We start from the raw sequence: 26888 nt of genomic DNA, 5'->3' as shown, positions 1-26888 counted from the left end.
ATAGAAGTCGCTCCATTCAGGAGACCAGTGAGGCATTCCTCCATAAGTCGCCATTTCCAAATCATTGCTTGGTGGCCCTAACCAATGACGGGTACACTGGCGTAAAACTCAGCCCACATGATAACATGTTCTTCAAACCACTTGTGATAGACTGCTCATCGAAACTTTGGTGCATATGCACAATTCTGAGCTGTGGTCCCTCCTATTGGCCTGCTTTAGTCCCTCAAGTGGCTGCTCGGAATGGGGTGTTCTTTTGCAAAGAACACACGGGGGGCGCCCGGCTTGGCTGAAGAAGGTTCATCCAGGGACGTGAAGTATGCGCCACAGCCCGCCTTGGTGTATGGAGCAAGTGCAGCAAGTACATGTTATTGACAGGCTCCAAAGAGTCGGACATGTTGCTCGGCCGTAAAATTTATGCGGCGGTGTCCTCACATAGAGAGGGCCATCAAAGAGAATGGTGGGCGGAAAGCCTGGGCGTCAGCAGGCAGCCAAATTAACCACCACCCACTTTCTCTTCGTCAAGCCCCACGCCTAGCGACCAAGGCGTTTGGTCGATGGATGGTCGAGCCAAGTCAATGTTTGGAAGGCAGTCGATCCATATCCATTTCAACGCGGCTGTGGAATAAGTACACCCCAGTCGATATTGAAGAAATTCTTGGCAGGATGAGTATATTCCGAATTGTGTCACAGATCAAACCATCTAATGCACATGGCCCTCTGCCATCCACAGCTCGCCGCACCGTGATGTGGTGGTGTCGACCAAACCCACTGGCATTGGATGGCTCTGTTCTCCTCACGACTTGAAGCCAGGCGTGTAGGTTCTCTGGTTCGTTCCTCGTGCAGATCCTCACCTGGTGCTCAGACGTTTGAATCTGTGGACAGGGCCAAAGATTTTGTTCGTTGAGGATCTGCCTTGTGATCTTATGTAAAGGATGGCTTACACAGTCTGCGTGCATTGTTCTTGTGCAAAGTCAAGGATTGACTGTGCGAAAGCATGAGGTCAGAGGAGAATGCGATAGGTGGCTTGCCTTCCCTGAAGATGTGTGTGGAACTTTGTGTCGAGGGTGCTGAGAATAGGTAGGGGGCCGAACTGGCAACAACACTTAGGTCGAGTCCTGATAGCTTGAGTGTCAGGAGGGCGTGTGGTTTGGGTCAAAGACAAGGTCGCGAGGATAAAGGTTCGGCTTTTTGGTTTTGGTGTGATATGGCAGAAAGGGCGGTGGGGACCAGGAGATTGAAAGTGAAGCCAGAATGGCCAGACACATGCACGCACGGCAACTGAGAGACATAACATGACGATGGCCCTTGTTGAACTTCACTCACCAATGTTGCACACTTTGGTTAGGTTGCACAACAACGGCAGGAGCGATCAGTGTGCATTGACAGACAGCACCAGATGCCAGAAATATCTTGTCAAGTGGTTCTATGCAGCATACAGAACAGTCTGCCGCATGTTGAAATATGGTGCAGGGCTAGTGACAGGCATGCGCGAGATTTCTGCTCGCTCAAAGAAAATCCCATGTCAAGCAACATCTGATGGTGCCTTGCTACTCCCTGCTTCATGCTGGGCTGCATCATGGTGCTGTTTTGAGTCACTGATTGTGGTTGGTCAGTTCAATGCTCACATTTGTCCCGGACCAGCCCAACGACGCCAGACGAACGCTCCTGCCTCAGAACCATGGTCAGTCATCTTTCGACAGTCATTGGAAGGCCCCAGTCGTTCTGGGCCGCCCCGTAAGGCAGGTACCCCCCACGCTATGAGGAAGGTGCAGGCTCATTGGGGTGGCAGGAACAGAGGATGGACCCAGACCATGGCCCTTGGCCACAGAGTACATGTACCTAGTAGTCAGAAGAGGGTGTACAGTATGGGGCAACTCGACTTGTGTTGAATGCCTCCACCAGCAAGATCAAGCCATGAGGGCATGGAAAGAGCTGTCGAGCAATGGGGCAGGCGCAGGTGCGGTGCAGTGCGAAGTGTGCAGTGTGCAGGCGCAGGGACCAGGGTCACTGTTCGACATTTCAAGACTGGTGGGCCAATCATGCCGTCACAGATTGACGTCTGTGAGAAACAACTCTCAAACTCCTTGTGACAGAATTGCGTTGCCCTTTGCTCATCCATCTGTCTCACTCCCATCAACGGTCCGGCCATCTGAGAAGCTCTGAGAACCCCAATCCACCCCTCTACCGGTTACATTCAGGACCCTGAACCAGCGGCGGCACCCGATCTTCTCGGGACTACTCCGTACAGTACTGCACCTACTTCAAAATAATGAAGGACGGACGGGCCTCTGTCATACCGGAGACTCCTGATCCTCCAGTCTGTTGTTTGTGACGGCTGGCTTGGCGCGCTTGTTCACCAACTCGGGCTTTTTCCCATCTCAAAACGGCCTCCGACTGTGTGTCCATCACCGTCATTAACTAGCATTATCCACAGGAACCATGGCACCAAACTTAACCGGGTGTGGTTAACATCCTCACCTGATGTCACCGTCGAGCTAGAAGGCTAGTCTGTTCCTTCTCTCGCGAAGACCAGGAGACCAGACTGTTCTGACTTGATGCCCCCCGTCCGGCACTCACGACACCGTCTTGCCACAGTGGGAGCTTCAACTCCAGGCCTCGTTCGGTCTTTACAGCGTACTGGACGTTCAGATCCCAGCTAGAAATCATCCACTTGTCGATGAGAACCTCTGGAGGATCCTTACACCCCTACATCTGCCTTATCCTTGCGACCCCTCCAACAAACTTTATCGACCACACTGTACAGTAGCATCCGGAATACTCGCCGCTTCGATCCACTGCAACCTTTGGAACAGGCTGGAGAAGGTCTCTTCTCTCCGGGTGTCTCACATTGAAGTTTCTGTCGTCCGGCGCCTGCGCTTGCTGTGCCAAGCTCACCATTCTCCGTGGCATGCAAATCATATGGCCATAGTTTTTGCTCTGCCTCACTGGGAGACTTAGCACGGATACTTTGTTCGGATACAAATTGAGCAATCCTGACCTTCTGGCATCCTTTTTTCAGCGACAATATCGCCGATTCGACCGAATATAGGTCCTAAAATGCCCAATAGCACGCGCTGCCTCTGAGTAGGAGTGGTTTTCCTGGCGTCCACGCACTATTCCCCGCTGCTCAGGACATGATATGATGGGGAGAGGGCGGGAACAACAACATCGGCAGTGTGTGTACTCCGTATAGTCTGCGATGTTTCCATTTTCCAGCAACTCTAACCAGGACAAAGGCCAGAGCAAACCACTGTGATAGCTGCCCCGGATAGATTGCAAATGAAGCCGGCATACTCGGCCGAGCCAGATCTACATTCACTTGGCTTCACGGAGAAGTTGTGTTTGCAATGTAACCATCAGGGGTGGTGCAACCATTCGCTAGGGCAGATCTTACCCTCAGTTCCAGTCAGCAAAAAGTCAGGCTCTAATTTCTTTCGCCGTGTGACATTTGAAAGGTGTGAAAGGGTTACTTCCCGTCTCGACCCGCCAACCTGCCTTCAATTTATTCTTAGAGTCAGTCCCACGCGAGACTCTTTGTTCACGGACACTGTTGAAGACACGTTCCACCTCTGTTGCAGGTGTAGTGGACAAAATTGCGTAAGTGCAAAGCCTTATCACGATGTGCGCAAAGTATTTGGCTCATGCTCGAGAGATCAGTTTTCACTTTTGTCACTCGCAGAAACGACGTTCTTCTGCCACGTTGGGCATGAATGGCATGTTGCACGGTAAGTCGCTCAAACACGCCGAGCGAGATCACAAATGAGTAACTGCCACCAAGGCAGGGATGGTGTACGTATTTGCCCCTCTTGGTCTGTGCTGAAGGTTCAAACGGACCTTCCGAGACTGTCCTTGGAGGTTGCGCCGAGATTATGCTCCATCCTCCATGATAGTATTACGATCAAATAAGCAAGGGGGGTGGGCACTGAAATGTCCACGATTTCTTCAATTCGTCGCTCGGGCCATTGCTGTACTGGGCCAGAATTGCCTTGGTCCGTCTGGAGCAGATCTTTCCAGAGTAGTGAATATACGGAGGACACTCTGCACAGCAACCTGGCTATCAAGGGCATATGGTCTATGGACACCACCAAAGGCCTAATCTGATGCGACAAACGCAGTTTGAGGGTGCGGCCCTTTCTCACCTGTTCGCCAGTGATGTTCATGAGACACCAGGCACACCACCGGCTCCTAACTCCATCACGCGGTAGGACCATTGTCGAGAAAGCATAAACTGGCTTACAGGCATGTCAACTGATACCAGCTGGTGGCCTGGCCCTGCTTCTTGCATTCGTCGCGAGGAGTTCTCATTTAGCGAGCGTCTGCTCTCCAGGCCGGGCACGACTATCAAGGAAACAGCACGTCTTGTGAGTGTCTTCAACTCGGTTCGCTGTGGCCACTGCCCACGATAAAACTTATGCACGACAACTACTGACGACCAGTTGTGCACAGCGCCGGCAAATAACGCTGTCTGTCGCGCCTAGTGCGTCGTGACAAGCCGCAGCACCACAACAGGTGGCTTTCTCAACAAAGGTCCCATGGATCACAGACCAGGGGGTGTGGATACATCGAGGCGATTGGCAGCAAAGCTCCGGCAAGGAGGTATTTTGTTCGGCTGACCCACCAGTTTCGTTGACGATCTCCGTGCGCTTGCCTTCCACTTCCAGCCACCACAGCCTGGGACTGTCGGCCGAAATGGCTAGAGCCGATGCACGGTCTTGATCTCACCAATACGAGAGGGTTCCGGTCGGTTGAAGGCGTCGCAAGTAACTTGCATCTTCGTTTACTCAAATTCATCACAAGGTGTCGTGTCGATTCTCATTAGCGTTGAATAACATTCGCCCCTTGCTGCATTACAATATCGCGGAGTCGCGGGGCTTTGGCCTGGGGAATCTATCCCCACTGGTCGATCCATTTCGAGATGGATCCTCTTGAATAAGGGTCTTGAGTATTCTGTTCGAAGTAATCGCCTTATCAAATTTGAGTGCTGTGAGGTATCTTCAAAGATGAGAGATTTCGGGGTCTTGTGAAGCATACGAGGGCTAGCTGGTTGTTATGTGAGAAGTGAAGCACCATCGTTCCATATTCGCAGGGCCGGCAGCAGAACCTAACGACACAAGCCTCGACTCACAACGTGGTGTTGAGCTAGCGGTTGCTCTGCGTCAGCTGCACAAATTGTGTTTGGTCTTGTAGACGACCCATACATTTGAACAGATAATGCCTTGTGCCTCCTGGGGCCAACACGCCATGGCATTTTGCCGCGGCGCAGGCAGCTCCCGCCCAACAGGCTGGGGCGGCAACAGATGGACGAAAAAAACTGCATTATGGATGTTGCTTGACTGGTGGCGGGCGGATCCAAAGACTTCAAACTTAACAACATACGGACTAGTTACTGCATGGCCGTGCAAAAACTTCTGCTTGATGGATGTTTACAAATTTTGCAGCGCTATTTGATAGATGACCAACAACATAACCACACACTCTGACGCCTCTGGCGCTTAAAGTCCCAGGGCAGTAAGTCTGGTGGTAACTTTTGCGGCAAAATTAACTACGACCAACCAGGCCAGGGCACATGTGCAATTCAGTACCGGATGGTCATCTCTCCTGCCAGGGCGGTTTTCCCCTTTCCACAATTACTACTACCTAATCACTAACTGATGCTCCGTGACTCGGGTCCGAAGTGAAGTGTCATTCGGCTGAGGGGCAGGATGTTTCAGCGAAGTCATGTTCTACTGATTGATTTACTTGCATGGTATCGGTTATTAGGATGGCCGCATTGAAGACAGATGAGGCGGTGCGAAGAACCCGTCGACAGGTAGCCCGCGACTCTCTCAGCAACCTGGATGAGGCCAAAGCGGGCGTGGTTGGAAAGTTTATTGCCACTCTTTCCAGAACGACGTGTAGCAGAATCAACCTCAACTACCTAGGTACCCAAGGCAAGTGGAATCAACGGCGACGATGGTTGGCCTGAAAATACCTGAGGAACTGGCGTTGGCATCCGGTATGAAGTTGGCTGGCACGTTCTGCGGTTCTACCACGCACTTGCACGCGATGTCCTGCTCACACGAGACAACGGAGGCTCAACTACCGCGGCACCACCTCGTGACAGACACCGCAGCTCCATCACAAAAACAAATGAGAGCATTCAGTGAAGCAAGGACGTTGCAAGGCACACCAAGGAGCCTGATGCCATCATTCTGCGGCGCATCCAGTCCATTTGCATAACATCCCGGCAAGTCTGCAGGAGATGATGCAGCCATGTCTTCCTTGAGCAATGACTAGCCTCTCTCGCTCTTGTCACCTTTGTGCGACCCCTCTGCCCTTCTGTCCCTCTTTTTGGTCAAGTCGCTTATGCTGGGCGAGGACGGGGAGGCCGGCCATTTCGTATGCACTTCATCATATTGCAGACAGACATTGAGGTTCCAAACTTGTTGCAGAAAACGGAGTATTCCACACCAGACGCCTTTTACGATTATTTGGGGGTTCAATGTTGTGAAAAAGAACAAGCAGACACCAACACCATTCATGCCCCAGCGCAGTTTGTATGCACATGTGTACATGTGTACATATTTGCACGCACGGATCAGATGCAGGCTCAAGTACTTGACAGTATGTGCTGACCATGGCGGTATCTTTGACTAAGACGCCTGAGCTGGCAGCACACTTGCACGCCCCCTAACCACATCTTCAACTGGACACCCTTGTCCGCAGCGAACCGGGCCTGGACAGGCTGGGGTCCTCTGAAGCGATGAAAGGCCCGAATCACACAAGTCAGGCCAGACTTTTTGTTTGTTGAAGTTTGTCCACCCAGTCAAGAGCTATCATCTTCCCAAACCCCTGCCTGTACTTACTTCTCTGAGAAGAAAGCGGCGGCTTGCGTCCATAAAATCTTGGACGCAACATTACATTTCTTGCATCCAGGCTCGGCAGTTCCTCTTCAAACACGCTTGGTAGCTTGATTAAAAGTACCATTCCTTTGGTGTCAGTTGAGATGATCCTGCTTCTAAGTACTCCAGGTATTTTAGAACCATCCGCATGCAAGATGCGTTTGGGTCGTTCGGCCCCCAAATTGCTTACTGCTGCAAAGCGAATACCCCTTGTGAACATGCTGGTTTCCATCGTCGTCACCGAATTTACCGGGGCAGTACGGAGTTCTCCGTATTTGCATGCAAAAATAGAGAAAGGAACAGGAAATAACAAAAAGACGGCCATTCACATACCGTCCTGCGGTGGCATTCGGGTCATTCATTTTGGCAGTCATGGATTTCTCTGGTTGCCAAACCCCAACGCTACCACTTGGCAATGGACGACATTAGTTCCTTTGATCAATTGTCCCTGTCCCTGTCGCCGTTCTTGGCCTTCTGCATTTCACATCCCTTACGGCCCCTGAATGAACTCCGGGACTCGGTTCCAGATTGCAGATTCGTCGGTCGATCCCATGGGGGGACGAGCCAGGTGTGCGTGAAGTCTCGGGGGTTCTTCTCTGTTGTTCATCGGCAACGCCCGGCTCACGATTTCGTCACCGAAGGATAAGAGAAGACACATCCTGACCCTGCTGTCGTAAGGGTAAGGCGGAGAATATTGCTCCGTCTTCAAACCCGCCAACAAAAAACTTGACCGACCATTTTGGATCCTCCGATGCTCTAAGGAGAGGTTTTGCCAGTGACTGCTCAATTTTTCCATGTCTGCCTACCACATCTCTGAAATTCTTAATTTACGCTCTCTACACGGAACGCAGGTGGTTTCACACGGGCGCTAAAATTAGCTGCGAACATGTTTTTAGGAACAGCGCTGGTGTGTGAAACAAATCCCAGCCTTATTCCACATTCTTGGTCTGATGTTTCTAACGTCTGGGCCAGGTAGCATACATGTATGCATTCCAATGAATTTAGAAAACAGGTTTTAGAGGCTATGCATACCCTTAGCGCCGCTGTGGTCCAACGAGGCGCCCCGGATATAACCTTGTATTAACACTACAATTAATATGTTTCGACTCAGGGTCCCCCTCCTCCTTCCATTTATAGCGGTGCCGCAAGTTTCTACTTCAATGATATGATTTGAGGCCGTGATATCAAGTTCATGGACGGGGTTCCGTTGGCACTTGTCAAGTTTTTTGTTTTGTCGAGTGGCGTCATGGGGGCCATTTGGGGGGGGCTTTGGGCAAAACAAAGGACTCCGTTAAACATGGGGATATAAATTGTCGTGGATATGGCATAATTACGGCTCTTCCATACACATCCTGACATGCAGCCCGACGATTGAGGCATGTGAATGTGGAATTTTCAAAATGCGGCGCCATTATCTCGGCGTAATGACAGTAGATTTTCCACGTCAATATCGCATACATGCCCCGTAGGAAGTCATGCCCAATTCTCAACACGAATGTAGCCATTGATAGCCAGAAACGCACACAGCAGACAGAACAAAGCACAAATGCCACGTCGTCGTAATAACTCAAGATGTAAATAATTCCATGCCCGCTAAATCAACCATTTATTCAATGCCCATCCCAATTTTTCACTTCCCTCAACCGAGAATATTCGGCTACGCCCCCAACAGAATCCAACCACCTCAACACACTCCTTCTCATCTCCGTGGGAGTCTTTCACGCTTCCGCCCGCCAAGAACGTCGTGGCCCCTCCTCATGATTTGACACATCGCACGAGAGGCAGGTCAGCGAATGCGCCAGTTTCCGTCGTCGGAATCGGAATCTCCGCCCTCGACCTGGTCTTCTGCGTCTATGAGGGCCATCTGAACAAAGTGGCGGACCCAGGCTGCCTGTGCTGGATCGAGGGCATTTGCATTTTCGTTGGCATTCGCATTTGCATCTTGGTCTGCGCCATGATGAGGATTATGCTGTCTGTTGCCACGCGGTGCTCTTCCTCTTGCTCGTGGAGGGGGTTGGCCGCGGCGATGGGCGGCGCCTCGAGGGGCGGGGATTTGGTTTGGGTGTTGATGGCCTCGTCCTCTAGCTTGACCTCGACCGCGTCCTCCTCTTGCTCTGGCTGGCGGTGGTTGGGGCGCAGGCTCTCGACGAGGTTGATTGTCCATTAGGCGGAGGACGAGGGGGGCTTCGCGGGCGACTGCTACAGGGGGGTTCTGCTCGATAGGCTCGTCGTCGTCATCGGATTCAGAATCTCCTTCAGACTCGGGTTCTTCGATCTCGGGGACGATGTGGACGATTTCCTCGTCTTCGGCGGGTAGTTGTGCTGGTCCTCTTCCACCGACGTAGCCTAGTCCAACGTCGTCGCCGTCGCCGCCTTCCAGTTCCCAGAGCCGCATATAGCAAGATGTGACTTTCCCGCCGGCCTGTGTATTGTAGTGCTTGTATGGATTTGCGGGATCCAACCACGACGAACACAAGTAGCAGAAGTGTGTGTCGCACCTCGAACAAATCATATGGTTGCACCCATGGGTTTTCTGCGCCGGCGCATTACACGTAGGACAGGGACTAGTGTGAAGCTGTAGATATTCCAACGACGCCTTCTCCTCCTCTGTTAGTTCGTCCTTGTTGCGCTTTGGCGCACAGCGTACGAACTCCCCGTGCCACGTCTGCATACATCTGCTGCAGAAGGCGAACCCGCAGTCCTCACAGACGGAGAGTAAGTCTGCCGGGTCAAATTTCTTGACTTTGTTCTTCTTCTTGCTGCCCTTTTCGTCGTTTGCGTCCTCGTTGGCGTTGTTCGCGGTGACTGTGTCTGCTGTGTCTTCGCCAGAGGAGTCTGCAAACTCGAGACCTTCGGGCTTTTTGTGCCTTTTGGAGCGAGCGGCCCCATTGCACCATTGGCGAGGACAGTAGATGGTGTCCTTGTCAGCTTCGAGTTCCGTCTTGTACTTGAGGGTTACGTAGCGTTTGACCATGTCCTCTGGGAGACCGATCTGGAGCAGTTCGCTGGGGCTGATGACGGCTTTGGTCTTGCCTTTGGCGGTGGAGGTTGATGATGCGCGCTCTTTGGAGCAGTTTGGTGTGAGGCAGCGGACCGTAGAGAGGTTGCCTTCTTTTATGGCGTCGGTGTAGAAGTCTTGGAGGCATTGGAGGCAGAAGATGTGGCCGCAGTCTAGCATCTTGTGGCATTTGGAGCCTTTCTTGGGGTCTGTACTTAGTTAGTGGGCGTCTTTCAAATATAATGGTCGCAAGTCCCATCTCTGAGAGGAAGTACAATGGCATCCTTACCTAGGCATATACCACACTCAAACGTCTCCTTCTCAAATGCTGCCTTCTTGGCGTTGATGTCAAAGTCCAACACGGCAAGCTTGTGTTCAGGATCAACCTCCAAAGTTCCCTTGGAACTGATAGCTCCAAACACATTCTCCGCCTCCCTCTGCAAATGATCAATGTACGTGTACGCGACCATGTCTCTCCCAGCTTCTTCCCACAATCTCGGTCCATCATCCTCTAGGGTACGCACTGTTGCCTGCGAAAGCCACTGCGGTGTAGTGGAGATTGTAACAACAGGCGGTTTATCAGAGGGATATCCATCCGGGAGGGTAATTCTCAATGACAGCGGAGGTAAGTGAGATACAAGCAGAGAATCAACTGGTTCTCCTGGTGCACCGTTTGTCGACGCCGCCAGAGCTGCAGTTGATGTTGATGCCGGGGCTCCTCGCTCATCCGGTACACCAGTCGAAGCAGCCGGGAAGAGGACTGTAACAGGTTTTGCCGGTTCTACTGGAAGTTCAAGCTCAAAAGAAAACCTCGATCCACCGCTTTTCGATGATTCGGGAGAGTGTGAGTGGCGTATCTCGGGGTATATAGCCTCCAAGGTTTCGAGTTCCATAAACCGGGGGTCGTCGTCGTCCCCCGCACTATCCATGGTGTTGAGAATGTGCCTGTATGTGACGGGATTGCATCATCTAAGCTTCATGAACGATGTGTTTGTATGCGTGGTAAGATGTATGTGCTATAAATGAGTTGCGCGATATGAGCGAAGCATCTGTATTTTCTTTGTAAGAAAAAAAAGAGCAGTTTGTGGCGAAATGGTGGCCAACTGCTGACAGACCTGCGTGCTAATTTGGTGGAGTAGCTAGCAAGTGACTGGATGGTGGACGAAGCTATCTTTCTTTTTTAGTATCGTCTACTTCTCTTATCATGTAAGAATTGACGCTGAAATAAGATGAATGTAGTAAATTCTCGAATACACGCCGAGATGGAGTTTCGTCGCGCTTCCGTGGTCGACTGTTGCGGTATGACTCTTCAAGGTTCCACAGCCCACTTCGCAGAATCTACTCAGCGACTTGACAACTCTGGAATGTAAAGCCCAGGTTCATACACCAATAAGGTCGAGAAATGAAATGCGGGAAATAAAATCTAGTCCCTTGCAAGATGAGATTCACAACTTGGTCGAAATGGCCATTTCCAAAAACATGAACAGCTGGACGTCACCCCCACGAAATAAACGAGGCAGGCGGTGACGATTCTGCCCCCAGGCACATGCCAGGGTCCGTTTGTCCCCCCATTGACATCACGAGTCCGTCCGCCGCTTTGTTACCACGAACCTCGACCTCACTTAAAGAGGGCGACGCCGTTGCTCATCCCCCGTTTCCAAACTCAGCTATGAATTCATAATCCCAACCCCCAGCATCAGAAGCCATGATTGACGACACTGCGCCACTGGCGTCGCTCTCCGTCACCCACGTCTACTATGTACGTTTCATCCCCCTCCGCATTGTTACAACACCTCCAAACCAAAGCACAAACTAACACAACCACAGGACCCAGAAGACCCTCTCTCCCTCCTCTGCGCCTACCTAGCCCTCCTCCCGCAAGCCCTCTGCATAGTCTACACGACCCTCATCCTCACGACGCGCGAGGTCGAAATCGCACTCATGTTCCTAGGCCAACTGGGCTGCGAAGCGCTCAACTTCCTCCTCAAACGCCTCATCAAGGAGGAGCGGCCGCGCAGAATCCACGGCAAGGGCTACGGCATGCCCAGCTCGCACGCGCAGTTCGTCGCCTTCTGGAGCGTCTCCCTCACGCTGTTCCTCTTGCTACGGCACAGGCCGCAGACGCAGGCGCCGCACGCAGGGCACACTCGGTCGTGGACGGTGGTCGAGCGTGCGGGCATAGCTCTCGTGACGGCCGTGGTGGCTGGGCTCACGGCATGGAGCAGGATATACTTGAATTACCATACGCCCAGGCAGGTTATCGTGGGGAGCGTGGCCGGCGTGGTGATTGGGCTGGGGTGGTTTGCTGTGACGGCGGTGGTGCGGCGGACGGGGCTGCTGGCGTGGGGGCTGGAGTTACCGATTGCGAAGGCGTTGAGGGTGCGGGATCTGGTTGTGAGTGAGGATGTTTGCCAGGCTGGGTGGGAGAAGTGGGAGCGGAGGGACAAGGTGAAGACGGGTTGAGATGGGTTTGCATTATTAGAGGCATAGAAACTTGATACCCGATGAGTTATAGAGTGATTCACGGTTGTAGACATGTTTTTGAGTTGATTTATTAAACTTGATTTGATTCCTATGTTTAAAATTCATTGGTTGACTACGCTATACCGGTGATGTACATTCTATTGTACATTGGCTTCCGGCATCTTACATTGACTTCTGTGTCAAGGTCCATCCATTCATAATCGTGACAAAACTGAAAAGACAGTAAAATGCAGTGTTAATCCTATCTGTAATCCTTCTATTGGACCCAAGGAAACAAAAAAAAAACACCTTGGAGAAAAAATGGTGATCAATAATGATCACCTGTAAGAGAAGAGAAATTGTTTTTCGTTTTCGGTTCTTTCAGCGGTTTAAATCCACTCTGCTTCATCGACGCGTCCATAACTCTCTGGCGAGTGTCGCGGACCAGGGGGTGGTGCTGTTGGACTGCTAGCTTTGCCTTTTCCTTTGCTTGGTGTTCTTTTGGGACTGTACACGGTGGGGCTGAGACGGATTTCATCGTCTTTGACTTCCTTCTCGGCTTCCTTCTTCATTAAAGCTAGGGGTACGGGGGGGAGTTGTTTGTCCTTGTTTTCGGGATTGGCCTCGTCGTCTGGAATGATGAGTCTGTCGGGGATTGCGGCAACGGGGACCCTTGAGACGGGTCGACTTGGACGTGTAGCTCGAGGAGGAGGTGGAACTTGGTAGAAAGACTGCCCGGGAGGCATGTCGTTAATGTTGGAGACTCGTATGCCGATTGGGACGGTGGCGGATGACCCAAGCGATGAGTCTCGGTTGTGTCTGCTACCCGAGAAGCGGATGGTAGGAGGGGCAGGTAGCTCGTCGGCAAAGGGGTTGAGGGCCTTGTCGTTGTTTGCAGGCATGTAGGCTGTGGCGGGGAGGAGGTACATGGACTTGGGATCCGGCGCCGTGTCTCGGGGGAAGAGGTTGTATGCAGAGCTCTTCCGTGGCAGTGGCTCCTGCGACGGAACCGGGCCAAGAGTGGTTGTTGCAACACCAACTGTGGAAGCGTCAGGTAGAGCGTCCGTCTTTTGTGCTTCGTTCAGGGGCATGGCGTTGGCGGCACCGACTCCAAGTTCCACGTCTTGTGCAGTGTAGAAGCTGCTGGCTCGACGCTGAGGTAGCTGTGCAGGCGGTGGCACAGGCTGCTCCATTTGTCTTGTGAAGATGAAGCTATGAGGAACGGTCGTCTTGGGACGCCTGACGGACCGTCGCGAGTCAAATTCGTAGTAGCCCTTGGGACCAATCTTGCCAATTCTACTTGACCGCAGGAGCACGTACATTCCCCCAGTCATGAGTCCTGTCAGATTGGCCACCACAACCGTAGCCATGGAGAATTGCGACTGGACAGTTGTAGCATTGGGGGACTCGTCTGTGGCTACGACATAAAAGAAGGGTGCCATGATGGACTGAACCGAGGAGTTAGAAACGTGTCGAGAGGTATCATGTTTGATCAAGTCCAAGACTTACCAGCATCAGTGCGCCCATAGCCATGAACCACGCCATCCAAGTTGCGGTTATTCTCTGCTGCTCAGCGATACCTGAGATTTGATATAATCGGTAGAATGCGGTGGCACTTCCCATGAGCAAAGTGGCTGCGATTCCAACAATGATACCAAAGCAGCCGAGTCCCCATCTGCGGAGAAAGAAGACGAGAGAGGCGAAGCAAAAGTTGGCCGGTAGCACAAATCGAGTCAGCACGTACGCCGCAATCAGGCCAACTGTTGTAAGAGCCAGACAGGCAGGGATACTCCATTTGTGGCGTGGTGAGAATGGATGGTACAGGCGAACGGCTTGGACTGCTGCCTCGAGTCCAAACGTGAATTGTATGAACGGTACAATGAAGAAAGCTGCGTACGCGAAATGAGGTTAATAAACACCACCTATTCCATTTGATAGGATCACCCTTACCTGGCAGCATGACTTGTGAAAGAGGCTCACAACCTAGAATCAAAAGGCCTTGCAAACCAAATGATTGAATGGCTGCGAATATGATCCCTTGCACCACAATACCCACTGACAACGCAAATGGGAAGATTTCAGCAGGGCCAATTATCCTCCAAAACGAAGATCTGTCTTCAGCGTTAGTACCAAACGTTCAATCGCAGCTTTTATCTGGAAAATTGTCGTCCACTTACTTCAGCCGCAAGTCTGGGTCCTTTCTCTTCAAACTCATGTAACAATCCCAATAAATACCCGCTGCAGTCGTCGCACCCGCTAACGCATTGAAACTTGCCAAAATAACAAAAGATGTCCGCACCGATTTTGAAGCAGCAAATCTCAACTCATTGATAAACGCAGAGGAACTGTTCCCTTGGAAATCAAATCCTCCGTCCGTGGGAGACTTGACTTGCGGTATCCTGGACCATAATTCGGCCGGAGGTGGTTCCGCCCACCGTACACCAAATCCATCCATAAAAGACGATGTGATCCCGTGCCAGTAGTTACGGATGATGGCGGACGAGATTGTGTCGACGTAGATGTGTGACGCGTTGTATATGGGTTGTCGTAATCGACGGAGAGACAAGGCACAATGCCTTGGCTCAGGTAGCCAGCAGCTATTCGCCACCGGTAGGGGTCATCTATACAGTCGGTTGCGTTGAGATGTGAGAAGGGGATTGGAATCGCCGGTGTGTGATTAAAGCGAGACGAAGGCGTAAAACAATAAGAATAGATCCCGTGTTCAGTCTATCGGATACTTTGTGTAAGGAGAGTGACACTGAAGGACGGTGATTGCAAGACCATTAGGGGAAGCGAAGAACCCAAATAGAGAATGTGCTCAGATGTCGAAAGGGAGCAAAAATGCGAAGCGTTATCAAACGGCTGTCCTGACAGCCGAAAAAATCTGGTGGGCTTGAAGTGAATGACTAGGCGAAGCAAGTTGAAGCGAAAGAAGATGGGCTCAACCCAGTCCGTACAAGACGACAAGAGTCGTTGTTCAAACAAACAAAAACCAAGACAAATGAATACAATACGATGTTTTGCGTCTCAAGTTGATTGAAAGAAGGACGCGGGGGAGGGTCAGGTATGAAGGCTGAGGACGACGGAGAGGGCGTTGCTTGTCTCGAGGGACTGACGCCATGCCAGCCTCGAGCTGAACCAGGGATCACATCCGGGAGAGCAAGTAGCCGAATCTTTGCCTAACTGGGCAGAAGAGTCAAAGCTTGTCAGAAGTTTGAACATGGTAGGGATGCTCCAATCAACGGGCTGTACGGTATGACATTGGTCTCGAGGAGTTGGTGACAGCCACGATGAATGCCTTGGATAACTTAAACAGTGTGTCGGGGTATCAGGGCCATGCTCCAGCAAGGGGGTCAACTTGTCGCATTATCTGCCAAGGGAGAGGCTAACGCCACAACCAAAGTGAAAAATGACCGAGTTCTGCGATGCAGATAGGCGGACTGCATGTTGAGTATGCAGAAAGGCACATGAACCTGCGGCGTGTCCCAGCCCTGTCGACGTCGTACGGAGCCCTTACATTTCGATGAAATTGTCGATAGATTGGATTTAGAATACCACTCTATCTTCGCTTGTGATGAATCTGCCATACTCACAGGTCGATGGAACGGGCTGCGATGCCAGGTGAGTTTCGATGTTGCACCTGCCCAATGCCCGAAGTTCATGTATCAATCTTGAAGTTTTGTCCGTTTCTTCTTGTTTTCTTTTTGCATTATCACGGTGGCAAACGATAATGCATATCTCCAGCTTTGATACTGTAGACAGCAGATAATTCACAATGGGTGGCGTTTCTCGGGGTTGTGGTGAAGCAGTCTTGCAACATGTTTGGGTTTCGAAACTCGGTGGTGAAGTTGACATCGGTCTGCGCTAGCCCAATCGGGAAAGGTGTCACAACATCTGCATCCTTCAACATCCACAATTCCGGCCACAGACGTTCTTGAAACAGCAACGGGGAGATTTTGCTACTTTGACAACCGAAATACCCTTGCTGCCGATACTCGTGGGCCAAGGCTGGCAACATGTCATCGGGTCTCCGTTGCGGATTGGTTCCCGAATACCCAACGCCGTGGCTAGTCGGAGTTCCCACGATTTGTGTCACACTCTTTGTTCCGTACGGCAGGTCATGGCTCCCCAAATTACGAGCAAGAAGCAGTGATGGCTAGGAAAGGCTTGATCAAGTGTGACAGCTTGCGCCATAGATTGAGTGAGGGTCGTCACAATACCAAAATGTCAGGGCTCCACGCCATCTTGCTGTCGGGACTGGTTCCGCGAATAGCTGGTGATTTTCCTTTCCCTCTGGTATGTTGTACCTGCGGTTCTTGTTTCTTGTGTTTTGGCGCTTGTAATGCATGGCTGTTTGTGCAATGCAATTGATGGACTCTTAAAGGTTGTGCCAGAAAACCAAAATAGTTGCGAACGAGGCAAGCTGTACGGAGTACTTGCGTTTCGAAACTGGCTGGTATATCCAGAGCTGATTATTGGGACCAGGTTCCAACAAAGAGCAGCCCGTAACTACCACCGAGACTGCTACTAGCATTCTATCTGTTGCAATACTCGTATGTCCGCAGTGAGGCATGTAACCGTTCAGACACAACTTCCTCTCCTCCAGATCTATGTCAAACGAGACTCAAGCAAGGCGGGCCGGGCAGTGCCTCAAGTTTCCCATATTTATTAAGTACTCAGCCACCAACGCCCGCAGCAACTGTCGGATGAACTCTGTTCTCGTGGACTTTCTGCCGAGGCGCTATCGCCCATAGCGTGATGATCCTGGACTGCATTGAGATATATATTGAAGCAAGCCTGTCTGGTCGCCCATTCGCTGCACCTCCTGGCCGTGAAGCATCACTGAAACGTGAAGGGAAAGTTGATGAAGGGTTTGCGGGGAGCGGTGGATTCGGGAGATATCTGCTCCCGCAAACATGTGGTTGAGTCATTTCGTTTACTCTCCCAAGATCAGACCACTGGCTTGTGCTCTTCTGGTTGGGGTTATTGCGAGTCAATGTGGCACAGAGTGTGGTGTTTTCTCGTGAAATTGATCCACTAAGCCACGATGAAGCTCCTCGCAGATATTAACAATTGTGTGATGTGGCTGGACCACTACTCATGTTGCTTCAGGTGGACAAATACACCGAGCAAGTGGTCAGTTTGCTCTTCTCGCCGTCTCAATAATCAGCGTACTGCTGTGAGGTAGATCTGCTGGTCTGCCGTCCAGGTAGTCAACTTGACTTGAGCGTCGAATAAACGGGCCGCGGAAGCATCCGTCGTTAATCTAAACGCTTCAAGCAGCGTTTGGCCACCAAAGGTACCGCATATCACGACTTACATTATCCTACACCACAGCGTGTTAGCAGGCTACTTTGGAAACATATGCCCTTACGGACTATGGCCGATAGTCACTCTAACTCAATGAGCCCACACGGCAACCTTTCCGACAAATAATCTCGGGTCCTACGTCTCCGGCCTCAAATAACGGGCATACTTCATCTCCACAAAGGACTAACACTACGCCCAGCAAAAGACATCCATGCATGGTCCATTCTCCCAGATACGTGGCCATACGTCACAGCACTTATCAAGGTTATCAAGTGGCACGACATTCGTAAAGATCAAGTTATCTACCCGAAATCAGCCGCGTGACCGTTTATTGCCGGCATTCCACCAAACACCAAAGTGAGCAGCATCGTCAACGTCGTCCGGAGACAAACCTCCGCCGCGCAATAATCTCGATTTAAATGACAAGCGTCCAGCCAATAAACACTGCAGCTGCAGTTCCACGAGCAACAATTTAGGTAGCTGCACTGCTGTTGCGGATCTAATAAAAGCTCCACATGCATCTGCGTCATTGTCAACGGCATCATCCCCCACCAGACCTATCCCTCACTTGCTCTTCATAGCCAGCTGACACTTTATTGAGAAGACGGCGAGATAGCAACCAAGAGATCATCTTGCAATGACGGCTTCTTTTTGTGGAATTCTCCCTCCCGACCTATCACATCTTCAAACGCTCAACGCCCCTCGCCAATAGCAAACGCAAGCCACATGTCTTTGACGTCATCCGTTGCGCAAAGCCACATTTCCATCGACCATGCAAGATGCAAGTCATTGCAACAAGCTCCCTCACTCCACGAGCTTGTTTTCACGCCTTAAGCTCGATCCATCAGGTATACACTACACTTACCCACTCCTCACCTTTTCTCCCGTGAACCAAGCCCGCCCTGCCCGCCAACTCCAATACGTAAAAATATCCATGACGCAATGTGCCCCTCGCCAGCATGTGAAGCTCAATCCCAGGGAAAGGTTCGCCATCGTCAGAATGACGGTGTTATATAAGGACCACTTGACAGCCCTCCCGTTCCTCCATCACTCACACTCGTCATTCACACAATTTACCAATCATAACCACAAACGTCTTTAACAACAAAAACTACAATGGATTCTCTCAAGCAAGGTGTCAACTACGTCTCCGAGTCTGTGAAGCAGGCTACCAGTGGAGCGTCCAAGGAGACCAACAAGCAAGTTGCCAAGGATGGTGATGCCCCCATTGGCACTCGGTATGTTTGAACAGTGTACTTTGACGGATAGCGTAAACTAACTAGTGTAGTGCCTCTGCTGCCAAGGACGCCGTTGGTGACAAGTTCGACGAGCATAAGCACGATGCTAAGGCTGAGGCTCACAAGCAGCAGATCTAAATGGTTGGGAGTAGGAGATGCGGTCTGTAGGGCTGCGGGATAACGTCTAATACCCCTTAGATAATTGCAATTCAAATTAGTATTATCATACTTGCTGTACATGTTGGTGTGGTGTGTATATCCTTGTGAATATTATTCCGGTCATCATGCCACCTATTGGTCCATGTGCCTGTACCTAGATCCAATTTGCGTGGCAACCCCCCTAGATCTTCTTCTTGGTGCCTTGAACGGCAAAGGCACTCGAGATCTGGGAGTACGAATACCACATGGCGTACAAGGGAATAACCACCCAAAGACCATTGAAGAAGACCAGGTACACCCACATGTACATGAAGTTGCTACTATCCAGGTTGACATTACCAGTAAGCCACTCAGGGCAAAAAGTCATGAAGCCTATCCCACCCCATCAGTAAAAGCAAAACTTCCACACGTTTTGCGACTCACCTCCATATAGTTCAGCCGTAGCAAGAACAATCATCCAAAAGTTGACCTTGGGACTCCCCTTGCTAATCAAATAGCAAATATACAACGCGACAGGTCCATCAAAGAACACAGTCAGCAACTCCAGACTGACGACGCCCTAAAAATCCCGTCAGCAGTTGAAGTTATGCGTGGTCCAGGTGACATACAAGATCAATACCCGCCCATCTCTTATCCGCCCGCGCATACACCATCCACAGCTGCGCAAACGGGTTGTCCCCACCGCTCTGCGGCCCATAGATCCTCTGGTTCTCCCAGCCCAGGAAGTTGAACGGCGTGGGGAACAGGCTCGCGACGTCCGTGTCCGCGGTGGGGGTGATGTACGAGAAGAAGCAGTGGTACAGGAAGCTGCCTTCGAGGATGAAGTGGCACAGCGCGTCGGCGAGGTGCCAGATGAAGAGAAAGCGGAGGGTGCTGGATGTTGAGGCGGGCAGGACGGACTTGGAGGTGAGGTAGGCGACGAGGACGATGGCCACGGTGGCGAGGAGGGAGATGATGGTGGTTTGGTCGAAGAGGTCGGGGGGTAGGTCGGCCATGTTGGATGGTTTTCGCGGTGGTTGAAATGTTCAGGGGATGCGAAGGTGTGATGGGGGTTCTGGTATTTATCGTTGTCGTCGCGGAGGGAGAGGTAATTGCGCGTTGGACGCGGAGAAGAATGGCGGAAGTTTGCTTTTTCAAAGGCTCATTGAAATTGCGCTGGCAAACTGGCTGGGGTGAGATTTTGGGGTTGTTTGTTGCTCCCCACGACAAGGGGTAGCTGGCTGATGCGTTAGCTTCCGTTGCATTTGGAGCCATGGATGTGGATAATTGTGTCTGGTAAGTAATGATAGCCGCTTGTAGTTGGATGGAAGCCACTGGATTGGAGTGGACCAGACCTCTCTTTCTGCTAGGATCTTCAAAGTCGATGTGGGGTGTTCTATCTTTGTCCTGCTGAATTTGAGTGTTACATCTCGAACAACACATCATATTTACTCAGAAGATGCAGGCTCGCCGCAGGCATGTTTGGCTACTTACAGCATAAATCTCAGCTGCGTGTTATGATTTCATCGGAGTGGTAAGACGCGAGGTAAAACTACAGGGTCGCACCACCTAGGATCATCATCACCCGTAGACGCATACACATCTTTGGGAAATGTTTGCGGATCCTCCATGGAATTAATCATTGCAACCCAGTATACTTGCTCTTATTGTACACTGCACTTCAATTGCATACAGAGCATCTGTTCCCATAATATGTTCCGTACTCCTACATATAATCATCAAAGACCACCTCCGATGTATAACCAGCCTGAACTCCGCCAGTTGAACACAAATAACCCCCGACCTTGCTGATTCTCAGCATAAATATGCCATATTTCATCTCAAATCCTAATCCCACTGTTTAAAGTCCTTCTGTTTCTGTCTCGTATTCCACCCCAACTTGCCACTGATACTATTTACCCAGTCCTCACTTCGTCTCCCCTCTGTCTGCACAGATGCAAACGGGAATCGACTCGCACTAATCGTCACATAATCGCCAGGATGCAGCTCCACTCGCTCCCGGCCGTCGAAACTCGCCCATGATGCCGTTCGAGCGTTGTATGGCACGCCCACACGAAGGACAATTGTGTCTGGCAGGATGATGGGCCTAAATGAGAGTGTGTGTGCACAAATCGACGTGACCAACATGACTGGATTTTCGGGATGGCAAAGCGAGCCTCCAGCCGCGAGATTATACGCCGTTGATCCTGTTGGTGTAGACACGCAGACTCCGTCCGCAAGGATGGAAGTAAAATGCTCGTCGTCTCCAAACACTTCCGTGTAAGACATGGCTAAGGTAAAATGTTAGATCATCGTTGGTGCAAGCGCATTTCAGTAACGTCATTTACTTACTTGGGTTCGGTCCGCGATCCACCACGACTTCGTTTAGGATTTCAAACGTGCCGTCTGGCCGATGAGTGTGTTCGTCCTCCCTTTCCTCCCCAATCAACTCCTCCACCAAGTCTCTACGTCTATGCAGATCATCGTCATCTTCGCCCGACCCCTTTTCATCATCAGAGTACTTTCGTTTGATGCTTCTCATCACGGTACTTTCAAACCGAAGGCGCAAACTAACAGTGACACCCTTGTCAAACGCCGACCCCAGAATCCGTTTATACTCTCCAAAGTCAAACTTGGTCAAGAATCCCAAGCTCCCCAGGGCAAAGCTAAGAACGGGAGGAACAATACGCTGGAATAACCAACTGGCGTATAAAACAGTGCCGTCTCCTCCTAATGTAATGACGAAGTCAAACATGTGCGGTCGTAATCTACACATTGGCTCATCCCAATACCGCAATCGCCGTTCCAAGCCTTCTCTTGCCGTGGCAAAACTTGTGCTTCCGTCCACTGCGTAGCTCTTTGCCACGTCGTCTAGGATCCCAGGTACGTCGAACTTCTTGTTTGTCTTCAATTTGTCCTGTACGTACACAACGTATTGGACGTCTCTCTCATTGTGCAGTAGCCACTTTGTCAACTCTCTCGTCTTTGGAATCAGGTCTTGATCGTAAATCTTAGTCAACAGGAAAATGGTCTTGACCCGAAAGCGGATTCGCATGCTACTCAGCCGTCGACTTAGTTCGCGAACACCCCATGCCATATCACTGAGTTGCTTTTTGGTAAGCATGCGACTGTGGATTTCTTCTTTAAGCGTCAAATCCAACTGGGATACACTCTTGGCCATTTCACGAGTCCAAGCCTCTTGATCTGTCTGGCCAACCCGATCGCCATCGAGGCTAGAAGGGTCTATCTCGACACGCGAAGCTTGTCTGGGCTTGTGTTTGGGTTCCACGAGATCATCCCTCCCTTCCTCTTTGGTTATGTCGAGGACGTCCTCGTCATGCTCGTCAGGACTAGCGTAAATCGGATGCGCATGGTATCGCCTGTGACCTGAAGCACCAACTGCGGCATTAGCCCGGCGCTGGCTGTCAAGAAATTGGTGGACGAGACATTGATCCCGCCGCGCTGTCACGGGATGCTGCGAATAGGGCGGCACAGCTTCTGATGCTACAAGCGAACTCTTTCGTCGATACGGGTTGGAGGGATCGAACGTCACCTAAGAGAAGCAGAATCGTATTCTGTTAGCTTCATTTACCAGCAAGACACCGTGACTCAATTAGGACTATATTGTCGCACCTCTAGCGACCTGGTGTCCTCGTCGCTGTCGCCCACAGACCCATCTGTTGGCTTTTCTGGTTCGACGAATGTCGCATGCTTCACTGTTGTTGCTTTGACCTTGCGGTCTTTCTCATTATCGCCGTCCTGCATCGCTGCTTGGTTGCCAAAACTGCGCAACCTGTCGCCCGCCCGCTCCGAAAAATTTCCTTGGCCGAGTCGAAACTATGCACCCACAGAAAAGCAGTCGTGTCCTTCCTTCTGTTTGTCTGTCGAGACGGCGGGGTTAAATGATGTCAAGCTTCTGGAGAATCCCGGACGGCTTCAACTCGCTAGAGAGCGAAACAGTGATTGTCCAGTTTAACTGGCTGTGTCGTTGAGGTTGGTCAATCGTGTTCGTTAGGGTTGAGAAGTCTAGCGACGGGCCATGTTGTGCAGGGAAGAATTTGTGAAGGAGCTCCAACTCTCCAGCATGGTCAGAAGTTCTACCAATTCCGTACCTCTGACGAAATCCATAGCTTCCAGAGATGAGCTTGCCAGTGGTTGCACAAACGGGGCGTTGCCTCCCATTCGGCAGAAACGGAGGATCTAAGTTTAGGTTAGTGGCAGAGCTTGCGGCCAACGACTCAAGGATCAAGCTAGGAATGGATCAAGCAAATGGATTGCACAGAAATGCAAAGATCCACAATCTCCCTTTAATCCACGACCACCTGGCGAGATAATTCATGCACCTGTGGTTGGTGTTGCTGGATTCACTTGCCGTCAATTGACCAGACGATGTTCGCCCAGGGTTCTCGGCTCAGGAAGTGAATCCCCAGTGCCACAAAAAGCCTGTAAACATTGTGACAATGCAGGCGTCAAGAAAGCACTCAGAGTTCGCCTTCACCAGGCACCGTTGTGACTTCAATGTTAGCACCAGGCCCACGCCCATCAGGGCTGCACCACCGTGTGCAAGTCCAACGTGGCCAAAGTTGGTCTCCAAAGTCTGTCTCGTTCATCATTGTAAGGCAATCAGAGAGACTTGACGGAACGTGTTAAGTAATTTTTTGCAGCTCCCAGTCAAGCAACAATGGGGCATGCACGGTGAGCGTTCCTTCCCAACTTCCCAGCAACTCAACGAGGAAGTTCTGAGCCGTTGCCATTCATGTTGGGCCAATGAACGAACGCAATTCCCGAAAGCCAATCTCGAGAACCTCCCACCAGAGATTCTCCCTGTCATCTAGATCGCAGAAAATTGCACCGACGACGTCTATCCTGCGTTTGGCAAGAATAATACCACATGGTTCAGGTTTATCCCCACTTGGCCCGAACATGTCTTCGTCTTCATGGCATTCTCATTGCTGGCCTTTACAGTCGTTACGTCCAACAAGACGCGAGGGTCGACTTCTGCATGCTCTTGGCGGCACACCACGGGAATCTGGGAACTCTCAACCCTCCCCATAGGCTAGGTTACAGCTAAGATATGAATGATTCCCAAGATGAGGAAGATCATCACTTACCTTGGAACGACATACCGAGGCGCTGGAGGTTTTATACCGCCGCTTGCGAGCCCGCATGTCCATGCACGTCCTCAAACGAGTCTAAGAAATACATGTCCTATTCTCTCAGAGCAGCTCCAGCAAATTGCGAATTACCAAATGGCACTGTGAGACTGATTGAGCACAGCGCTTACCAGCTCGCCAGAGACGAACCGCCACTGCCTTACAAAGCTGTCAAAGAACATGCCCCGGTGCAGCTTGGATGGAGACCGCACAGCAAATGGAACAAGTATCCTCTGGAGCTGATGATGACGGCACAAAACACAAAGATATTTGGACTTCTTTTGACGGAATCTACGAATTAGAATATTGCATTCGAGCATTTGATGAATCACATTCGTGAGATTTCGGACAGCGAGCTATGTCATTGAATAAGGGATCTTCATTACGTTTTGATAAAGAGAATATTGCAGGCATAGACAACGGATGCGACGTTGACAATGAAGATGAACAACAAGACGACACAGACTATGACGACGCCAGAAGATGAGCCAGACAAGCTGTCTGGTGATTACATCAATGACCATGACTATACTGACGATACCACCGCTCGACGAGCTTTGGCCGCCTTGCAAAGGAGAGTCAGCCACCAGATCTCTTCTACGCAGAATAGTCAGCATTTCGACGTGCCACAGACGGCAAGGCAAGGCTTACCTTTACTATGTATTGTATTCGTACCCAAGCTGATGAGCAGCTAGGCAATTGTGTTTGCCTTCATTTTTGCAGCTTCTCCCGGTCAGCCCGGGGTGTGAGATATACCAGCAAAGGATTCTTCTCCCATAATGCAAAAGATCGCTGGTTCAACCAGCCGGAGCTTTCAGACGCAAGTTTCATGTCAAAGTTGTACACCACTCGGGCGAGAATCAAACGCATCTCGGCATATGCCAGACTACAACTTTCGTCAGCATGTTCTTCTTGCATCTTTCTCAATAATGGCCCCTGTATTGCAGGCAACCAGCACGAGAGACTGGAAGCTGGGGAATTTGAAAGGGTGATTGGAAATGCAGGTACGGTGCTTACTTTCTACCAATACAATTTCGCGGGCCGAGATGGAAGGGCTGTAAAATATTTCTGTTGTCGTTGGCGAACTTGGGATCTCCTAAAAATCGTTCTGGATGAAAGTTGAATGGGTCTTTGAAGTATTCTTCCAAATGATACACAGCCCAATGATGGACGCCAACCACAGTCTAGAAGCAAGTAAGCATCCAGACACATAAATCTCGTTGATTTCCATTGTCCGCCTATGGGGAGTTGCCCACTTACGCCTTTGGGTACAAAGTGTCCAGCGACCATTGCACCATCGTCAGGAGTGACTCTTGGCAAACCAACCGCAACAGGTGGGTACATTCGGAGGGCTTCGTCTAAGCAAGCCAACATGTACTGAAGTCTACTAACAGATTCGATAGTAATCTCATCTTCAGAGGTAAACGTCGACCGGACTTCCTTTGTCAGACGCTCGAGGGTCTGAGGATTGGCTGTGAGCAAGTAGGTGACGCCGGAGAGCACCGTGGCAGTTGTCTCGGACCCAGCAATTACGAGCAAGGTGCTGTTCGACTCTAGCCTCTCGATCGACATATTCCACTCATCCTTCTTCTTTAAAACTCCTTCAATAAGGTCATCCCGGGGACCAGCATCGATTCTCGCTTGCAACTTAGCCCTGTTGATTTTGTTATGGAAGTCCTGTCTCTCAAGCGTCTTGTTGGGAATCAGTCGGGTGACGACGCGCTTCAAGAAAGGGTAGTAATCTTCGACCTGGAAGTAACTCCCGAGACGAGCCAATGCGAAAATGCATTTGACCCACTCGTGGTAGTCGGAATTTTCGAGGCAACCAAAAGAGTCGCCGAATGCCAAATCACCTATAATGTCGAAGGTGGTGAAGTTGTACCACGAGTCCATACGTAAGGGCGTCTTTCCATTGTCGCTCCACTGGTGTAAGCGTTTGATGAGGAGATCGACGAATTGCACGATCCGAGGCTCTTGTGCCCGCATGGACTTGTCTGAAAATCCGTGAGATAGCTGGCGACGAAGTGCGGCGTGTTCGTCTCGACCAGCGCATAAGATATCTGGAGGTAGAAATGCAGATCTACCCGGTCGATACTGCGGACGGTACTTGGCAAACTCTTCAGCATTGTTCTTGTGGCCTATGATATCTTTCCAAGCGTCGGAATTACTAAAGGCAAGCTCGTTTGGTGCAATCCGTACAACGGGGCCGTATTTCTTGTGTAGCCGCAATACAGTCTCATGGTGTTTTCCCGTCAGCAGAGAATGCAGGTAGGGGATTCGAGATACTGCACAGAACCATGGTCCCGGAAACTTGCTCAACGGGTGCAGCCACAGGTTGTATATCCAGAAGCCTGCTGTATATATTATAGCCTGTTTCGTGTGAGTATGGAATTCCCAATACTTTTACTAGACTTGACGCCATTAGATTGCGGCGTTGTACTGACGAGTAGTGATATGGCCCCAGCTATGAACCCGAGACGGGCAGCAATCGCAACCCATTGCTCCATGGCTCCCAGATAATCTGTGCAAATAGGCACAAGTCAACGACAGGCTGAACCTTTAGGGACTACACAGGATAATCCTGCTATCTTTTGGCGGTCAGATATCAAAGTGGACGTCCCCGAATGTCTCCAGCCTTGGATACACGGCGCACGGCGTGATGCAGCACAACCCAACGTATCAGGGATTGGCAGAAATATTTGCAATT

The 26888-nt window shown here is 50.9% G+C and overlaps 13 protein-coding genes across 13 annotated transcripts; 5 read left to right on the top strand and 8 right to left on the bottom strand.

The window, feature by feature from the left end:
• Positions 1–1298: 1298 nt before the first annotated feature.
• On the top strand, positions 1299–1889 carry VFPPC_09901 (hypothetical protein; the record flags this gene model as incomplete). The annotated part of the gene is made up of 1 exon (XM_018288363.2): positions 1299–1889. The coding sequence occupies one exon, from the start codon at positions 1299–1301 to the stop codon at positions 1887–1889; it is 591 nt and encodes a 196-aa protein (XP_018140973.2).
• An 817-nt stretch (positions 1890–2706) lies between these two features.
• VFPPC_16467 (hypothetical protein) lies at positions 2707–2919 on the bottom strand (the record flags this gene model as incomplete). Its single annotated transcript, XM_018294220.2, has 1 exon — positions 2707–2919. The coding sequence occupies one exon, from the start codon at positions 2917–2919 to the stop codon at positions 2707–2709; it is 213 nt and encodes a 70-aa protein (XP_018140974.2).
• A 220-nt stretch (positions 2920–3139) lies between these two features.
• Positions 3140–4096, top strand: VFPPC_16468 (hypothetical protein; the record flags this gene model as incomplete). Its single annotated transcript, XM_018294221.1, has 3 exons — positions 3140–3171; positions 3237–3713; positions 3823–4096. 3 exons carry the CDS (start codon positions 3140–3142, stop codon positions 4094–4096), a joined length of 783 nt encoding a protein of 260 aa, XP_018140975.1.
• Positions 4097–6765: 2669 nt separating this feature from the next.
• VFPPC_18016 (hypothetical protein) lies at positions 6766–7113 on the bottom strand (the record flags this gene model as incomplete). The annotated part of the gene is made up of 1 exon (XM_022429679.1): positions 6766–7113. One exon carries the CDS (start codon positions 7111–7113, stop codon positions 6766–6768), a length of 348 nt encoding a protein of 115 aa, XP_022285239.1.
• Positions 7114–7371: 258 nt separating this feature from the next.
• VFPPC_16469 (hypothetical protein) lies at positions 7372–7677 on the bottom strand (the record flags this gene model as incomplete). Its single annotated transcript, XM_018294222.1, has 1 exon — positions 7372–7677. The coding sequence occupies one exon, from the start codon at positions 7675–7677 to the stop codon at positions 7372–7374; it is 306 nt and encodes a 101-aa protein (XP_018140977.1).
• Positions 7678–8667: 990 nt separating this feature from the next.
• VFPPC_09898 (ring finger protein) lies at positions 8668–10808 on the bottom strand (the record flags this gene model as incomplete). Its single annotated transcript, XM_018288361.1, has 2 exons — positions 8668–10088; positions 10169–10808. The coding sequence occupies 2 exons, from the start codon at positions 10806–10808 to the stop codon at positions 8668–8670; spliced, it is 2061 nt and encodes a 686-aa protein (XP_018140978.1).
• Positions 10809–11584: 776 nt separating this feature from the next.
• On the top strand, positions 11585–12342 carry VFPPC_14689 (dolichyl pyrophosphate phosphatase; the record flags this gene model as incomplete). The annotated part of the gene is made up of 2 exons (XM_018292457.1): positions 11585–11638; positions 11707–12342. The coding sequence occupies 2 exons, from the start codon at positions 11585–11587 to the stop codon at positions 12340–12342; spliced, it is 690 nt and encodes a 229-aa protein (XP_018140979.1).
• A 389-nt stretch (positions 12343–12731) lies between these two features.
• On the bottom strand, positions 12732–14797 carry VFPPC_09897 (hypothetical protein; the record flags this gene model as incomplete). Its single annotated transcript, XM_018288360.1, has 4 exons — positions 12732–13790; positions 13852–14231; positions 14293–14453; positions 14520–14797. The coding sequence occupies 4 exons, from the start codon at positions 14795–14797 to the stop codon at positions 12732–12734; spliced, it is 1878 nt and encodes a 625-aa protein (XP_018140980.1).
• Positions 14798–18768: 3971 nt separating this feature from the next.
• On the top strand, positions 18769–19028 carry VFPPC_09896 (hypothetical protein; the record flags this gene model as incomplete). The annotated part of the gene is made up of 2 exons (XM_018288359.1): positions 18769–18890; positions 18941–19028. 2 exons carry the CDS (start codon positions 18769–18771, stop codon positions 19026–19028), a joined length of 210 nt encoding a protein of 69 aa, XP_018140981.1.
• Positions 19029–19230: 202 nt separating this feature from the next.
• VFPPC_14688 (emopamil-binding protein) lies at positions 19231–20044 on the bottom strand (the record flags this gene model as incomplete). The annotated part of the gene is made up of 3 exons (XM_018292456.1): positions 19231–19421; positions 19473–19608; positions 19658–20044. 3 exons carry the CDS (start codon positions 20042–20044, stop codon positions 19231–19233), a joined length of 714 nt encoding a protein of 237 aa, XP_018140982.1.
• Positions 20045–20876: 832 nt separating this feature from the next.
• On the bottom strand, positions 20877–22793 carry VFPPC_09895 (NAD+ kinase; the record flags this gene model as incomplete). The annotated part of the gene is made up of 3 exons (XM_018288358.1): positions 20877–21319; positions 21381–22581; positions 22662–22793. The coding sequence occupies 3 exons, from the start codon at positions 22791–22793 to the stop codon at positions 20877–20879; spliced, it is 1776 nt and encodes a 591-aa protein (XP_018140983.1).
• Positions 22794–24102: 1309 nt separating this feature from the next.
• On the top strand, positions 24103–24483 carry VFPPC_18015 (hypothetical protein; the record flags this gene model as incomplete). Its single annotated transcript, XM_022429678.1, has 1 exon — positions 24103–24483. The coding sequence occupies one exon, from the start codon at positions 24103–24105 to the stop codon at positions 24481–24483; it is 381 nt and encodes a 126-aa protein (XP_022285238.1).
• Positions 24484–24892: 409 nt separating this feature from the next.
• VFPPC_09894 (cytochrome P450 monooxygenase) lies at positions 24893–26688 on the bottom strand (the record flags this gene model as incomplete). The annotated part of the gene is made up of 4 exons (XM_018288357.1): positions 24893–25067; positions 25199–25365; positions 25442–26551; positions 26626–26688. 4 exons carry the CDS (start codon positions 26686–26688, stop codon positions 24893–24895), a joined length of 1515 nt encoding a protein of 504 aa, XP_018140984.1.
• Between the last annotated feature and the right edge of the window lie 200 nt (positions 26689–26888).

This window comes from Pochonia chlamydosporia, chromosome 6 (genome assembly GCF_001653235.2).
Source record: "Pochonia chlamydosporia 170 chromosome 6, whole genome shotgun sequence".
Classification (NCBI taxonomy): domain Eukaryota; kingdom Fungi; phylum Ascomycota; class Sordariomycetes; order Hypocreales; family Clavicipitaceae; genus Pochonia; species Pochonia chlamydosporia.
Note: the sequence above shows the minus strand (reverse complement) of the source record. Positions and strands in the feature narration are given on the sequence as shown.